The sequence below is a fragment of the Oryctolagus cuniculus genome, chromosome X, assembly GCF_051225735.1.
Source record: "Oryctolagus cuniculus isolate XC-2025 breed Fujian yellow rabbit chromosome X, ASM5122573v1, whole genome shotgun sequence".
Classification (NCBI taxonomy): domain Eukaryota; kingdom Metazoa; phylum Chordata; class Mammalia; order Lagomorpha; family Leporidae; genus Oryctolagus; species Oryctolagus cuniculus.
Window position 1 is genome coordinate 77194619 of NC_142888.1, and position 16392 is coordinate 77211010.

Genomic DNA, 16392 nt, shown 5'->3' on the forward strand with positions numbered 1-16392 from the left:
CAAAAAGGTTGAGAAACACGGTTCTAGGTCTGTGTCATTTTTCTGTTTCTTTTGCCTGGGGCATCTTCCACTGCTTTCCCAGGCCATAGCAGAGAGCTGCATTGGAAATGGAGCAGCCAGGACTTGAACCAGCACCTATATGGGACGCTGGCACTGCAGGTGGTAGCTGTACTCACTATGCCACACTGTTGCCCCCCCCCCCCCATTTTTCTATTTGTTCCTAAGTCAGATTTAGCAACTGCATTAGTTTGATAGGGATGTCATATGTAACCAGATTGGGTGCCATAAACAGAGGAATTTATTTTCTCAAGTTCTGAAGCCGAAGTTCAGTCAGAAGCCCAAGTTCAAGGTGTTAGCAGGTTTAGTTTCTTCTAAGTTGTTGCTTCTTGGCTTGCAGAAATCTTTCTGTTGTGACTCTTTTCTCATGGTTGTGCCGCTCTGCCCAAGTGCTGCTCCTGACTTCTCGGCTCTTCGTATGTCCAAATCTGTTCCTCTCGTCAGTGTTAGAGATAATCTGGAGTCCTGAGGAAATCATTTCCACGAGGTAAAGGAGATAGGGGGACACTGCATTTATCTAAAGAAGACCATATTCCTCATAAGACAGCGATTCATCTCCTGTATGCACATTGAAAGGAGAGTGAAGACACGTTGTTGGGCGTGGATCCTGCTTAAACTGCTGGACCTTATTGGCCTGACGCATATAGCAGTAGAGAATTTCTCTCGTACATTTTATAGCCGAATGCTCCAGCTCATGGGTCCTTCCCTTGTCATGATCAGTGCTCCTGTATGGAAGAGCCGAACCCCAGGCCGCCCAGCAGCACAGTACAGGCTGTCGTGGGTTTGGCCATCTGATCACCCCTGCAGGTTTTAGTGGGAAAGAAACCTGTGGCCAGACTAAGATTCAGCAGCAATGTTGACTTGACAATTTTGTAATATGATCCAATTTATCCCATAGCGTTTCATTATCATGTCTTGGAAGATTAATGCTTTTAAGAGGTTCATAAACTGAGCCGGACCTTAAGAAAGCGGGTGGAGAGATGACTGGCTTAGGTGAGCTGGACATTTCAAAGTGTTGACTGCAATCATAAGCGTCGCAGGCTGAACTGAGCGCTTGGTCTGAGCCCTTTGCTCCAAGACCTTCTAACTCTCTTCGGCCAAGAGCCCCGTTGCCCCTGCCATCGCGCCAGTTTTCAGAATGGGAATGGGTAGAGCCCATTGGATCCCCGAGGGCTTAAGCCACTGGCAGTACAGACAGTGTGGCCAGGCTAGGTGCAGGTGCCCTACACCCACAGGGGTTGTTCTAAGGAGCATCCAGTGAACATTGGTCCCTAGGGCAGCCCAGCACTGGGTGCTGAGGCCAAGCTGCATGGGCTCTGTGTCTGTTTAGCACCCAGTGCATTGCCCTAGCTCCTCCTGTGCCTCTCTGAACTGGGCAGCCATGCTGTGCACTCCTTGGACTGCACTGGGTGTTTTTTCCTGCGCACAGGGAGGAGGGAGCACTGGCAGGAACAGGGCAAATTGCATTTGTGGTGCAATACTGCCATCAAGAGGAATTCGTTGCAGATGCCGCCAGTGGTGGCTGTGAGCGTGCGCCTGACTGGCTTGGCATGGAAGTGAGAGTGTGTGCCCTTCCTGGGGCCCCCTTGCAAGCTCTGGCCAGCTGGAATCCCAGAACCGGGCGGGCTCTGGAAGCCGGGAACAGGCAGTGGCAGGGGCTGAGCTCCGGGACTTGTAGCCTCTGTGTCCTAGCCTGGAAGAGTCCAGAGACTGGAGGCCAGCATGTCTGGGCGGGGCTTGTAGAAGCCTCGGCCATTTTGTCTGAGGAGGAGCTATGGGCATTTTCATCCCTCCTCTTGTCTTAAGGGTGACCTAGGGTAGCACAGTTTGTATTCTGAATTGTATGGACACTTCCAGTGCCTGGTAGAGGAATGCAGGGTCTTGTTGAGGGAAAGGGGGTTACATGAGCTCCAGTAGGGACTGCAGCATTTTCCTACCTCTGTCCCCTCATAGGTGACCTGATCAGCCTGGCGGCCATCCCAGGAGTACCCAGTCCCCGCAGGAGCACAGATGCAGTCCAGCGGGGAACGGCGGTCATCAGTGTGACAGGTGTGCGGCTCCTCCTCAGTGCCAGTCAGGTGTCGCCTGTGCTGAGGGAGCTGTGACATCAGCGAGCAGGAATCTGCTGTGCCCCTGAGACCTGCAGGGTGTGGGGGGCAGGGAGAGTAAAGCTCACCCAGTGCAGGGGAGCAGAGCTGCTCAGGCTCCCTGCTGTGACCTGGTGGGGAGAGTCAGGAAGTGCTGCCTCCCCTCCTGTGCAGAGACACAGTGCCCTGAGATGCTTCAGCTGCAGGCTGTGCACCATTGTGACCCCTGAGGACTGTCCCACATGACTTCTGTAGCCTGGCAGACAGGGCCTCTCAGGATCCCTGGGTGGGGGAGCCTGGCACTGAACTTTCCACACCAACCTTGCTGCTGCCTGCTTTGGGCACTGACCTCTATCCCCCTCACTTGCCAGCCTTCCATGTTGGATGTGCTGGAGGACACAGTTCATTCTGAAACAGCTTCCGCTGGATGGCGCTGCTGCTCCAGAAATGGAACCATCCCCTCTTCCCCATCTCTCCCTCCGCCTTTTGTGGCTGAAAAAAATAATGGTGTCCTCCACATAATGGAACCCAAGAATCTAGAATCACCTTTGTGTCTGAGGTCCCTGGCTCTGCAGATCTCACACTAAGACCCTGGTAATCAAGATGTCAGCAGATGCTGCATAAGCCCTGGAGGGTTGGGTGTAGCACCCCACCTCCACTAGACCAGGATTCCCTCTGTGCTCCCAGGGCAGACACCTCACTGGTCTTTTTCATTTCTACCACCTCTCTGTTGTGTCTGTTAAGCCCAGGAACCTGGTGCATTCTCCTGGGGACACAGCCCTTCTTTGGAGACTTGGTGTCTCCCAGGGGCAGGTGAGCAGAATGTCTAGGGTGGTTCGTGCTCTTTGCCAGCTACTTCATGCTAAAGGCACGTCCATGTCAGCTTCTCTCAGGAGTATGCTAGGAAGTTTCTAGACCCAATCATCCAATCCTGTTTTGTCATGGTCTCGAAATAGTGTTGAAACCTGTCTGTCTCCATTCATGGCTCACTGTTGAGGTTCACCGTTTGGCCATGTGGATTATTGTGCATTAAGACCTCAGGTTTTCAGGCCCTGTTTCCCAAACCCTGGGTCAGGGATGATTTGAAAGTCTTGTGGGCAGGTCCCCAGTACCAGGTTGTGACTGTGACAGTGCTCTTTCCCTCTGCTCCTCAGAGCTGGGTCTGTGGTGCCACAAGTCCTGAGTCAGAGACTACAGTCAGCTTCCCTGTCATATGGAATCCCCCTGTTTTCTAGTAAGAGCAACCGTGTTAATGCAGACCTCTCAACAACTCTAAGCTGTGCAAGCTGCCTGACATTGGTTTTCCTTCAAGGCTTGAGTGGCAGGAAAAGTGCTGTGCATTGCTTCTGGCTCCAAGCTGCTAATTATGACAGGCACGGTGGCCTGCCTCCACTACCTTCCTAGTAGACTCCCAGGTCTCCCTGGGAGATCCACACTCCCATGTTTTCACACCAGTTCTGGAGGTGCTGGGTGACATGGCCTAGGACAGCGCCAGCGTTTCCTGAGAGCCCCACAGCCACTCTTCCTCGTATTAGAAGGCACCTGGAACATTCCAGTGACAGTGTCCGAGTCAGCCTGTGCCTGGATGAGGAGGTGTCCCAGCCTGTGGGGCCTTTGCAAGGATTTTCCAGGGCTGAAGCCAAGGGTGGTGTAGATGGTGGGGCTGGCTTAGGCGCAGGTCCCTACTGTGGCTCAGGGTCCTTACAGACATCCCTTGTGTACTGGTCCCATGTGCAACCCCCAAGCTGTGTCAAGGCAGAGGGAGGAAATGTTGGGGTTCAGGGCAGGTGGCATTTGTGGTGCAATTCTGCCATCACTAGGAAGCAGTTGTCGCATCTCACCAACCCTTCCAGTATGTGCATGTGTGGACTGGCTTGGCAGTAAAGGGAAGATGCAGATGGGTCCCAAGGCTGCACCCTGTGAGAGTTCAGAACCCTTGGGTCCAGAGCCAGCGTGGCCACTGCAGCCTGTGGGTTGTGGAAGCCCTGAACACAGGTGAGCCCCGTACTGAGCTCCAGGTGGTGTGATGGATTGTCCCAGCATGCAGAATTGGGATTCTAGTGGCGGCCTTGTCTGGGTGGGGTTTGCAGAAGTCTCCGCAAAGACCTAAGGTTGATTCTGATCAGGATTCTATCTCATTTTCCTAATCCCCTCATGCCCTAAAGCATTGGGGTCACTGTTTTAGATGACCTCTGGGCCCCAAGAGGACTCTTTCAATTTGAACCTGCCTCCTCCTACAAGAACACAGGAGTCTTCCAGTTTCGGGATCTGCTTATGGCCATTAGAACTGATCCATTTCCATTGCATGGTATCTGGCTGCGAGTCCTTACATTCAGCCTCCCTGTGAGCTCCTGAGAGCTCCTGGTCCCGGCAGGAGCGTAGAGCCACTCCTGACTGCAGTTGTCCTTAGCAGAAGGAGCCTGGATGACAGGGGCCCCCTAGGGGTGGGGTCCTAGCAGTGTGGGAGGAGCCAGCAGAGGCAGTGACCTAGTGGATGTTGCCTATGAAGAGCAGACTTTGTTTGAGGGGTGCCAGAATGTAACACACAACTGGGACAGGAACGGACTTGAAACCCTGAACTGCTTTAGGTCTAGCTCCAGACAATCAGGAGTTCTCACCTGGTTTTTCGGCAGGGCCAGTGTCCACAGAAACTCAGCTGCTTGTCTCAAATATGGCAGCCAGTGAGGCCTGCCCTCCTCTGCCACCTGTCCATGTCTTCCTTTCCCCCAGGTTCCACCCCTGGGTGATCCGATCCAGACCCATTAAGGAGGCACCTCCTGGAGGGCCCTGGGCAGCAACAAGAACTGTGATTGCATCCTCCCCACTGTTCCCTAATCACAAACATTCTACTAGGGTCTGCACAGAGAGAGGGGAAGGCACAGTCAGACCCCTTACATTTCATGGCTGTGTTGCCCCACTATTGCCACCTGCCCCCATCTTCTCCTCTCCTACCCTTTGTGGATGAACCCAGCAAAGAAAGGAACCTAATGCACGAGGCCTTTCAGCAGTGTGTGCTGTACTGGGGTCCTGGGGGAAACGATGTCTCCCTCTCTGCTCCCCTTGTGGAATCTCACTGTGCAGAACACAACAAAAAGAGTAAGGATGTTTAGAGGTCCCTGCAGATAGCATAACTTTTTACATTATAGGCCCTAACCACTGCTACCTTCCTAGGTCCACATGAATTTATTTGTAAGCTCTGGTGCAATGTTGCTTTCACAGGCAGAGTTGTTGCTTTCCTGGATACATTGAGTCCTAAGCTCATAAAGGATGAGTTCCTGGATGTCATCTTCTCATTTGCTTTCTTTTGTCCCTTTTCCAGCCCATCCTGGAGAAAAGACAGTGGAGACTTCCCAAACTGGCATCTCATCCCACTCAAACTCCATCTCAACCCACAGGAGCTGCCCTGGGTAAGAAGCAGGGCATTGTGGGGGCAGCGGGAGTGACAGGGCCTACCTTTGATGGGAGGACAGTTGGGATGATGTGCTGATCACTTCCCTGGTTCCAAGGTTGTGTTTCCATGGAGTGGAGGAGTGCAGAGTGTATTTGTGTGTTCAGGTAACCCTGTGTAGGACCCATGGGTTTGCTATACAATCCAGGTTGCTGCATTTGCAATGTGGCTGTGACCACACCTTCCCTCAATGATTCTCACTTGCCTGTAAAGATACTATGTCACTTATACGTTATCAGGTCTATACATGCATATGTATACCCCTTCTTGTTCCATTCCGTTCAATTGTCTGTATGATGTAGTGTGGATAGATTCCTCCTAATTCATGAGTTACCACCAATATGTGTGTCCTTCAGGCAGTGACCCTGGGCAGGCGCATGGAGAGTTAGTGTGTTTGCTGTGGCCCTTGTCTCCCGTCCTGAGTGTGGGACCTCCACATCTACAGACCAGGGAGGAGCCCTGTGAGAGTACAGGTTTCGTGAGGCCTGTGGTCCTGGGATGGCTGTACTCATTCCTCTCTTCCTTCCCAGTACCTCTGACTACATACCCTTTCAGTCTGCCTGGATGAGCTGTCATGTGGGAATGACTTGTCAATGACTGATTCAGATTCTCTGGCTGCCCTGTACCTCCGGGGCAGGCTGGCGTGGCAGGGTTCAGTGACAGTGTAAAGTCCCCCGCTTTTCAGAATGGGATTGGGTGAGAGCCAGTGGGATCTTTGCTTGTATCCCGGAGAGCCTAAGCAACTTGTGGTGCAGACAGTGGGGCCTGGCTAGGTGCAGGTGCCCTGCCCCCACGAGGGGGTGCCCTAAGGAGAGTCCGATGAGCAAGTTCTCAAGGGCAGCCCAGGACTGCGTGCTTAAACCAGACTGCATGGGCTCCGGGTATGTCTAACACCCAGTACATTGCCCTAGCTCCTCCTGGTCCCTAGGAACCAGGCAGCCATGCTAGGTATCTGTTGGGACAGGACTGGTTGTTTTTTCTTCCACGCAGGGAGGAGGGAGGACTGGAGGGAACAGGAGAATGGCATTTGTGGTGCAATACTGCCATCAAGAGGAATTCATTTGCGGATCTCCTCAGGTGGTGGCTATGCGCCTGGGCGGGACTGGCTTGGCAGGGAAGTGAGGGTATAGGTTGGTGCCAAGACGATGTTCCCTGTAGGGCTCAAATCCGTGGAGGCCCAGCCAGCTCAGGTCTCCACATCGAGTGGGCTCTGAAGGCCCGGACACAGGCAGTTACAGGGGTCGGAGCTCTGGGATTCATGGCAGCTGTGACCTGGTGGGAAGAGCCTAGTGGCAGCCATGTCTGGGCGGGGCTTATGGAAGCCTCTTCCATTTTGTGCTGAGCGGGTGCTGTGGGCATTTTCCTCCCTTCTGTTGTCTCAGGAGTCAAGTAGGGTGGCAGATTTTTGACGGTGAATTGTCTGGGAGACTCCCAGTGGCCCAGGACCTGCCTGGTGGAGGAACACAGGGGCTTGTTGAGGGAAAGGGGGTTACATGAGCACCAAAGGGACTGGAACATTTTCCTACCTCTGTCCCCTCATAGGTGACCTGATCAGCATGGCGGCCATTCCGGGAGGACCCAGCCACCGCAGGAGCACAGATGCAGGCCAGCGGGGAACGGCGGTCATCAGTGTGACAGGTGTGCGGCTCCTCCTCAGTGCCAGTCAGGTGTCGCCTGTGCTGAGGGAGCTGTGACCTCAGCGAGCAGGAATCTGCTGTGCCCCTGAGACCTGCAGGGTGTGGGGGGCCGGGAGAGTAAAGCTCACCCAGTGCAGGGGGGCAGAGCTGCTCGGGCTCCCTGCTGTGACCTGGTGGGGAGAGTCAGGAAGTGCTGCCTCCCCTCCTGTGCAGAGACACAGTGCCCTGAGATGCTTCAGCTGCAGGCTGTGCACCATGGCCGCCCCTGAGGACTGTCCCACATGACTTCTGTAGCCTGGCAGACAGGGCCTCTCAGGATCCCTGGGTGGGTAGTCCTACACTCAACTTTTCCACACCAACCTTGCTGGTGCCTGCTCTGGGCACTGAACTCACTCTCCCTGAGTTCCGGGCCTTCCTCGTGGGATGTGCTGGATGGACTGTATGCCATTCTGAAACAGCTTCCGCTGGATGGCGCTGCTGCTCCAGAAATGGGCCTGTCCCGACTTCCCCTTCTCTCCCTCCGCCTTTTGTGGCTGAAAAAAATAATGGAGTCCTCCACACACAGGAACCCAAGAAGGAAGGTGTCCAGTGATGAGTACCAGGGTGGTTGCTGTCCCTTGGTGAATGCTCTCTCTGGGATTATAATTGTCAGTGGAAAGACAAGAAGCAGAATCTGTGTTTCTATAGATCTTTGTATGTGTTTTGATCCAAATTATCAGCATGAGCACTCCCTAGTCCTCTGCACCATTGTGGAAGCAGCCACACCTGCCTGGGTGCAGTCATCTTCCCTAGCATCCTGCCTGTCTGGGGAAGGTGAATCTGATAGAATGACCTCTCCACTTTCTGACTACTATTCCCTCAGCTCCTCACTCTCTCTTCATGACCCCCAACCCAGGAAGAGCCCAGAGGCTCCTTCGTTTTTTTGACAAGCAGAGTTAGAGAGAGAGAGACACACAGAGAGAAAGGTCTTCCTTTTTCCGTTGGTTCACCGCCCAAATGGCCACTACGGCCAGCGCTACACCGATCTGAAGCCAGGAGCCAGGTGCCTTTCCTGGTCTCCCATGCGGGTACAGGGTCGAAGCACTTGAGCCATCCTCCACTGCCCTCCCGGGCCACAGTAGAGAGCTGGACTGGAAGAGGAGCAACCTGGACTAGAACCTGGGGTGCTGGCGCCACAGGCGGTGGATTAGCCAAGTGAGTCAGGGCGCCGGCCTATATGTGTACATTCTTAGGATAGCTTCATGGGGAGAATTTCCTGGGCTCCTTGATTTAATCCTAGGACCTCACTTCACGCGAGTTCTCTCAGGATGGAGGGTCAATTGGGAGATCTGGGGTCATGAGTCTTCAGGTAGTATCTAAATGGACACATGTGGAGTCTTGGTTTTATGGAAAACAGCAGAGGAATGAAAGGGTGTGTGAGTACTGGAGAAGGCTTTCTGGATTTTCTCTTGCATTTCTTCCATCACGACAATCTTGTTTGCCAGTCCTGAGATACGTACTCCTGAGACAGCTACCTAGCCATAGTGGGAGTGAGAGGGAATGAAATCAAGTCAGGGTCCCAGGGAGGGCCACGGTCAGGTTTGCCCAGCTTCCACATGTCCAGCAGGCTTGAGGAAAGTTGACCCAAGTCTGCATAGGTTCAGCCAGCACTAGGGCCCTGCAGAGAGCTAGGCTGCCTCTGCATTAGGATAAAGTATCAAAATTTGCATCTCGGTGACAATCATGCGTTTAGGGACCAGCAGAACCCTCTGTCAAGGTGTGCTTACCTGGATGAGTGTGACGATTTCCTCGAGCCCCTTTCTGGACAGTAGCACTGGCTCAGGGGTAGGGACTCTGGTAGAGGCCTCTCAGAGCCGTCTGTCCCACCAGTAGGGGAGCAGAGGCCTAGGCTGGGTGATCAGGTGTCCTAGCCTGTGGGGCCTTTGCATGGATCCCCGAGGGCTGAAGCCAAGTGCAGTGCAGGTGTTGCGGCCCGACTAGGTGCAGGTCCCTACTATAGCTGGAGTGTCCATGTAGGCCTCCCTTGTGCACTGGTCACACGTGCAGCCCCCAGCAGTGTACAGCCACCAGGGTCAGTGCAGTACCCAGTGCTGTGTGTTGGCTCCTCCTGCTCCCCTCAGCCAGGAAGAGTGGTCATGCTGGGCAGCAGCCATTTTGGATTCCTGCTGAACAGCTCTGGGCATTTTGTAGCTGTTTAAAGGTCGGCGGATAGACAGGTTTTGGGGTAGGGCAGGTGGCACTTGTGTTATAAAACTGCCATGGAGAGGAAGCAGTTTATGCAACCCGACAGCACTTGCAGCTGTGTGCCTGTGTGGGACAAGCTTGGCCGAAAAGGGAGGGTGTAGGTGGGTCCCAAGGCTTCCCCCTGTGAGGGCTCAGAGCCCTTGGATCCGGGTCCAGCTGGGCTACCGTGTCCAGTGGGTTATGGTGGCCCAGAACATAGGCAAGGCCAGGGGACCGAGTTCCGGTGTGTGTGTGTAGCTTGGAGCAGATAGCGGAACTCGGGATCCAATTACTGGCCATGTCTGTGTGGGGCTTGCAGAAGTCTCTGCAAAGACCTAGGCTTGGTCCTGATCAGGATTCTGCCCGGTGCCTTGGTGCATGGGGGTCACTGTTTTAGATGACCTCTGGGGCTCAAGAAAGTTCCTTCATCCTTGATCTTGCCTCCTCCTACAAGAACACAGAAGTTTGCCAGTTTCAGAATCTGCTTATGGCAGTTAGAACTGATCCATTTCCCTTCCTCAGAACCTGTCTCAGATCCTTACATTCAGCCTCCCTGTGAGCTCCCGAGAACTCCTGGTCCCGGCAGGAGCATAGAGCCGCTTCTACTGCAGTTGTCCTTAGTAGAAGGAGCCTGGATGACAGGGGCCCCCTAGGAGTGGGGATCCTAGCAGTGTGGGAGGAGCCAGCAGAGGCAGTGACCAGTTGCCTATGTAGAGCAGACTTTGTTTGAGGGTTGCCAGAAAGTAACACACAACTGGGACAGGAACGGACTTGAAACCCTGAACTGCTTTAGGTCTAGCTCCAGACAATCAGGAGTTCTCACCTGGTTTTTCAGCAGGGCCAGTGTCCACAGAAACTCAGCTTCTTGTCTCAAATATGGCGGCCAGTGAGGCCTGCCCTCCTCTGCCTCCTGTCCATGTCTGCCTGTCCCCCAGGTCCCACCCCTGGGTGACCCGAAATAGACCCATTAAGGAGGCACCTGCTGGAGGGTCCTGGCCAGCAACAAGAACCATGATTGTTGCCACCCCACTGCTCCGTAGTCACAAACATTCTACTAGGGTCTACACAGAGAGAGGGGAAGGCACAGACCACTTATATTTCATGGCTGTGTTGCCCCACTATTGCCACCTGCCCCCATCTTCTCCCCTCCTACCGTTTGTGGATGAACCCAGTTAAGAAAGGAACCTAATGCATGAGGCCTTTCAGCAGTGTGTGCTGTACTGGGCTCCTAGGGGAAACGATGTCTCCCTCTGTGCTCCCACTTGCCTGTAAAGATACTATGTCAGTTATACGTTGTCAGGTCTATATATGCATATGTATACCCCTTCTTGTTCCATTCCGTTCAATTGTCTGTATGATGTAGTGTGGATAGATTCCTCCTAATTCATGGGTTACCACCAATATGTGTGTCCTACTGGCAATATAAGGAGTTTTCAGGCAGTGACCCTGGGTCAGGCGCATGGAGAGTTAGTGTGTTTGTTGTGGCCCTTGTCTCCTGTCCTGAGTGTGGGACCTCTAGATCTACAGACCAGGGAGGAGCCCTGTGAGAGTACAGGTTTCATGAGGCCTGTGGTCCTGGGATGGCTGTACTCATTCCTCTCTTCCTTCCCAGTACCTCTGACTACAAACCCTTTCAGTCTGCCTGGATGAGCTGTCATGTGGGAATGACTTGTCAATGACTGATTCAGATTCTCTGGCTGCCCTGTACCTCTGGGGCAGGCTGGCGTGGCAGGGTTCAGTGACAGTGTAAAGTCCCCCGCTTTTCAGAATGGGATTGGGTGAGAGCCAGTGGGATCTTTGCTTGTATCCCGGAGAGCCTAAGCAACTTGTGGTGCAGACAGTGGGGCCTGGCTAGGTGCAGGTGCCCTGCCCCCACGCGGGGGTGCCCAAGGGCAGCCCAGGACTGCGTGCTGAGGCCAGACTGCATGGGCTCCAGCTTCGTTTAACACCCAGTACATTGCCCTAGCTCCTCCTGGTCCCTAGGAACCAGGCAGCCATGCTAGGTATCTGTTGGGACAGCACTGGTAGTTTTTTCCTCCACGCAGGGAGGAGGGAGGACTGGAGGGAACAGGAGAATGGCATTTGTGGTGCAATACTGCCATCAAGAGGAATTCATTTGCGGATCTCCTCAGGTGGTGGCTATGCGCCTGGGCGGGACTGGCTTGGCAGGGAAGTGAGGGTATAGGTTGGTGCCAAGACGATGTTCCCTGTAGGGCTCAAATCCGTGGAGGCCCAGCCAGCTCAGGTCTCCACATCGAGTGGGCTCTGAAGGCCCGGACACATGCAGTTACAGGGGTCGGAGCTCTGGGATTCATGGCAGCTGTGACCTGGTGGGAAGAGCTCAGGAGCCTAGTGGAGGCCATGTCTGGCCGGGGCTTATGAAAGCCTCCTCCATTTTGTGCTGAGCAGGTGCTGTGGGCATTTTGGTCCCTCCCGTTGACTTAGGAGTCAAGTAGGGTGGCAGACTTTTGACGGTGAATTGTCTGGGAGACTCCCAGTGGCCCAGAAACTGCCTGGTGGAGGAACAAAAGGGCTTGCGGAGGGAATGGGATTGTATGAGCACCAATAGGGATTGGAGCATTTTCCTACCTCTGTCCCCTCATAGGTGACCTGATCAGCATGGCGGCCATCCCAGGAGGACCCAGTCCCTACAGGAGCACAGATGCAGGCCAGCGGGGAACGGCGGTCATCAGTGTGACAGGTGTGCGGGCTCCTCCTCGGTGCCAGTCAGGTGTTGCCTGTGCTGAGGGAGCTGTGACGTCAGCGAGCAGGAATCTGCTGTGCCCCTGAGACCTGCAGGGTGTGGGGGGCAGGGAGAGTAAAGCTCACCCAGTGCAGGGGAGCAGAGCTGCTCAGGCTCCCTGCTGTGACCTGGTGGGAGAGTCAGGAAGTGCTGCCTCCCCTCCTGTGCAGAGACACAGTGCCCTGAGATGCTTCAGCTGCAGGCTGTGCAACATGGCGGCCCCTGAGCACTGGCCCCACCGCTTCTGCAGCCTTACAGGCCGGGCCATGCAGGATCCGTGGGTGGGGGAGCCTGGCACTCAACTTTCCACACCAGCCTTGCTGCTGCCTGTTCTGGACACTGAACTCTCCCCCTACTTGCCAGCCTTCCATGTTGGATGTGCTGGAGGACACAGTTCATTCTGAAACAGCTTCCGCTGGATGGCGCTGCTGCTCCAGAAATGGAACCATCCCCTCTTCCCCATCTCTCCCTCCGCCTTTTGTGGCTGAAAAAAATAATGGTGTCCTCCACATAATGGAACCCAAGAATCTAGAATCACCTTTGTGTCTGAGGTCACTGGCTCTGCAGATCTCACACTAGGACCCTGGCAATCAAGATGTCAGCAGATGCTGCATAAGCCCTGGAGGGTTGGGTGTAGCACCCCCACCTCCACTAGACCAGGATTCCCTCTGTGCTCCCAGGGTAGACACCTCACTGGTCTTTTTCATTTCTACCACCTCTCTGTTGTGTCTGTTAAGCCCAGGAACCTGGTGCATTCCTCTGGGGACACAGTCCTTCCTTGGTGAGCTGGTGTCTCCCAGGGGCAAGTGAGTAGAACTTCTAGGGTAGGTCATGCTCTTTGCCAGCTAATTCATGTTAAAGGCCTTGCCCTCGTCAGCTTCTCCTAGGAGTATACTAGGAAATTTTTAGACCCATCCATCCAACCCTGTTTTGTCACGTTCTCGCAATAGTGCTGAAAACCTGTCTGTCCCCATTGATTTCTCACTGTTGAGATTCATCGATTTGTCATCTGGACTTTTTTTTCTTTTTATTTTTGCCTAGGGAAACAGGTGTACTAGCCTGTGGGGCCTTTGCATGGATTTCCGAGGGCGGAAGCCAAGGGCAGTGCAGATGGTGGGGCTGGCTTAGGCGAGGTCCCTACTGTGGCTCGGGGTCCTTACAGACATCCCTTGTGCACTGGTCCCATGTGCAGCCCCAAAGCTGTGTCAAGGTAGAGGGAGGAAATGTTGGGGTTCAGGGCAGGTGGCATTTGTGGTGCAATTCTGCCATCACTAGGAAGCGATTGGTACATCTCACCAACCCTTCTAGTATGTGCATGTGTGGACTGGCTTGGCAGTAAAGGGAGGGTACAGATGGGTCCCAATTCTGTACTCTGAGAGCTCAGAACCCTTGGATCCTGAGCTAGCGTGGCCACTGGGGCCTGTGGGTTGTGGAAGCCCTGAACACAGGTGATCCACGTACAGAGCTCCAGGTGGTGTGATGGCTTGTCGCAGCATGCAGAACTGGGGAACCTGGTGGCGGCCTTGTCTGGGCAGGGCTTGCAGAAGTCTCTGAGAAGACCTAGGCTTGATCCTGTTCAGGATTCTGTCTTGTTTTCCTAATCCCCTCATGCCCTGAAGCATTGGGGTCACTGTTTTAGATGGCCTCTGGGCCCCAAGAGGACTCTTTCAATTTAAACCTGCCTCCTCCTGCAAGAACACAGGAGTCTTCCAGTTTCAGAATCTGCTTATGGCAGTTAGAACTGATCCATTTCCATTGCATGGTATCTGGCTGCGAGTCCTTACATTCAGCCTCCCTGTGAGCTCCTGAGAGCTCCTGGTCCTGGCAGGAGCATAGAGCCACTCCTGACTGCAGTTGTCCTTAGCAGAAGGAGCCTGGATGACAGGGGCCCCCTAGGGGTGGGGCTCCATGGCAGTGTGGGAGGAGCCAGCAGAGGCAGTGACCAGGGTGGATGTAGCCTATGAAGAGCAGACTTTCTTTGAGGGTGTGCAGAAAGTAACACACAACTGGGACAGGAACGGACTTGAAACCCTGAACTGCTTTAGGTCTAGCTCCAGACAATCAGGAGTTCTCACCTGGTTTTTCAGCAGGGCCAGTGTCCACAGAAACTCAGCTCCTTGTCCCAAATATGGCGGCCAGTGAGGCCTGCCCTCCTCTGCCTCCTGTCCATGTCTGTTTGTCTCCCAGGTCCCACCCCTGGGTGACCCGATCCAGACCCATTAAGGAGGCACCTGCTGGAGGGCCCTGGCCAGCAACAAGAACCATGATTGCTGCCACCCCACTGTTCCCTAATCACAAACATTCTACTAGGGTCTGCACAGAGAGAGGGGAAGGCACAGTCAGACCACTTATATTTCAGGGCTGTGTTGCCCCACTATTGCCACCTGCCCCCATCTTCTCCTTGTCTCAGGAGTCAAGTAGGGTGGCGGACTTTTGACGGTGAATTGTCTGGGAGACTCCCAGTGGTCCAGGAACTGCCTGATGGAGGAATACAGGGGCTTGTTGAGGAAAAGGGGGTTACATGAGCACCAAAGGGACTGGAGCATTTTCCTACCTCTGTCCCCTCATAGGTGACCTGATCAGCATGGCGGCCATCCCAGGAGGACCCAGTCCCCGCAGGAGCACAGATGCAGGCCAGCGGGGAACGGCGGTCATCAGTGTGACAGGTGTGCGGCTCCTCCTCAGTGCCAGTCAGGTGTCGCCTGTGCTGAGGGAGCTGTGACGTCAGCGAGCAGGAATCTGCTGTGCCCCTGAGACTTGCAGGGTGTGGAGGGCAGGGAGAGTAAAGCTCACCCAGTGCAGGGGAGCAGAGCTGCTCGGGCTCCCTCTGTGACCTGAGCTGCTGCCTCTGCGTCTTCCCTCTGTGTGTCGGACTGGTTTAGGCCTGGTGGCTAGCATTCAGCAGCTTGTGAGAATGCCCTTGCAAGAGGGTCCCACAGTTGGAGGAACGTGGTCTAGGTTCGTGTGAGCGCCCACTTGGACATTTCCCATGGTCTCATCTAAGTCCAGTGGTGAACAGCTGTGTTTGCATGCCTTCAAGTACATTCTGAGGATAATTTGATAGAGGGGGGTCTTTTGTTCCAGGTAGCTTCATGTGGCAGTGCAGCTGTGCCCTCATTAAACAACCAAGCTTCACTCATTTCATTCTCACTTGCCTTTAAACACACTCCTCACACCCACCTGAACCTGTCTATACATGCTTACTTACTCCCTTTTGTCTTCCGTTCCCTGAATTGTCTGATTGATGCACTGTGGATAGAGATTCCTCCTAATTCCTGAGTCAGCACCAGTATGTGTTTCCTTCTGCCAATATAGGGAGTTCTCAGGCAGTGACCCTGGGTCAGGAGCACGGAGAGCTGCTGTGTTTGCTGCGGCCCTTGTCTGCCCTCCTGAGTGGCATTAGTGTGGGACCCTCATTGCCCACAGGAGCAGGGAGAGCCCTATAAGAACAGAGAGTACTAAGGCCAGTGGTCCACAAGTGGCTGTAACCCTTCCCTCTCTTCCTTCCCAGTACCTCTGGGTACAGACGCTTTAGGTCTGCCTGGAGGAGACTTCATGTCAAAATGACTCATCAGTGACTGGGTCAGTGTATCTGCCTGTCCTGGACCTCCTGGGCAAGCAGACGTGGCAGGGCTGTGTGACAGTGTCTGAGTCCCACTGTTGTTGGATAGGATTGGGTCAGAGCCCTGGTCCTATGCCTTCATTCCAGAGGGCTGAAGCCATTTGTGGTGCTGACAGTGTAGGCTGGCTAGGCGTTGTGCGTGTCCCCACTGGTGTTCCCCTAAAGAGTGCCCATTGACTGTTGGTCTTCAGGGCAGCCCAGGAATTTCTTGCTGAGGCCAGGCTGCCTGGCTACCAGATGGGTTCAACCCCCAGTGCATTGCCTTAGCTCCTGGTGCTCCCCTCAGACCCAAGCAGAGTTGCCCTTGTGGATTGCAACAAGGCTGGGCACCCACTGGTCAGCGCCGTTTTTTTCCTTCACGAAGGGAGGAGGGAGGACCCACGAGAACAGGGCATGGCATTTGTTGTGCAATACTGCCATCAAGAGGAATTCAGTTGTGGAAACTGCCAGGCTGGCGGCTGAGCGCCTGCGCAGAACTGGCTTCCCAGGGACATGAGGGTGCAGGCGTGTGCTGAGCCCTTGGAGGCCCAGGACAGCTCAGTTCCTTGCAGTAGTGGAATCTGCAGTTTAGGAAC

General features: G+C 54.3%; 1 protein-coding gene across 41 annotated transcripts in view; it reads left to right on the forward strand.

The window, feature by feature from the left end:
- The window catches only part of LOC103351904 (uncharacterized), a 250964-nt gene that overhangs the window by 196990 nt on the left and 37582 nt on the right, over positions 1-16392 (forward strand). For 19 of the 41 annotated variants that reach the window (XM_089323984.1, XM_089323983.1, XM_089323990.1 and 16 more), the window contains 3 exons: positions 5464-5551; positions 7135-7230; positions 12058-12153. In XM_089323984.1, the coding sequence (XP_089180110.1) occupies positions 5464-5551; positions 7135-7230; positions 12058-12153 (280 nt within the window). Of the gene's footprint in view, positions 1-397; positions 457-2010; positions 2107-5463; positions 5552-7134; positions 7231-12057; positions 12154-14101; positions 14862-16392 lie in introns of those variants that run through there. The other 22 variants (XM_089324012.1, XM_089324013.1, XM_089324014.1 and 19 more) reach the window with 7 other exon arrangements.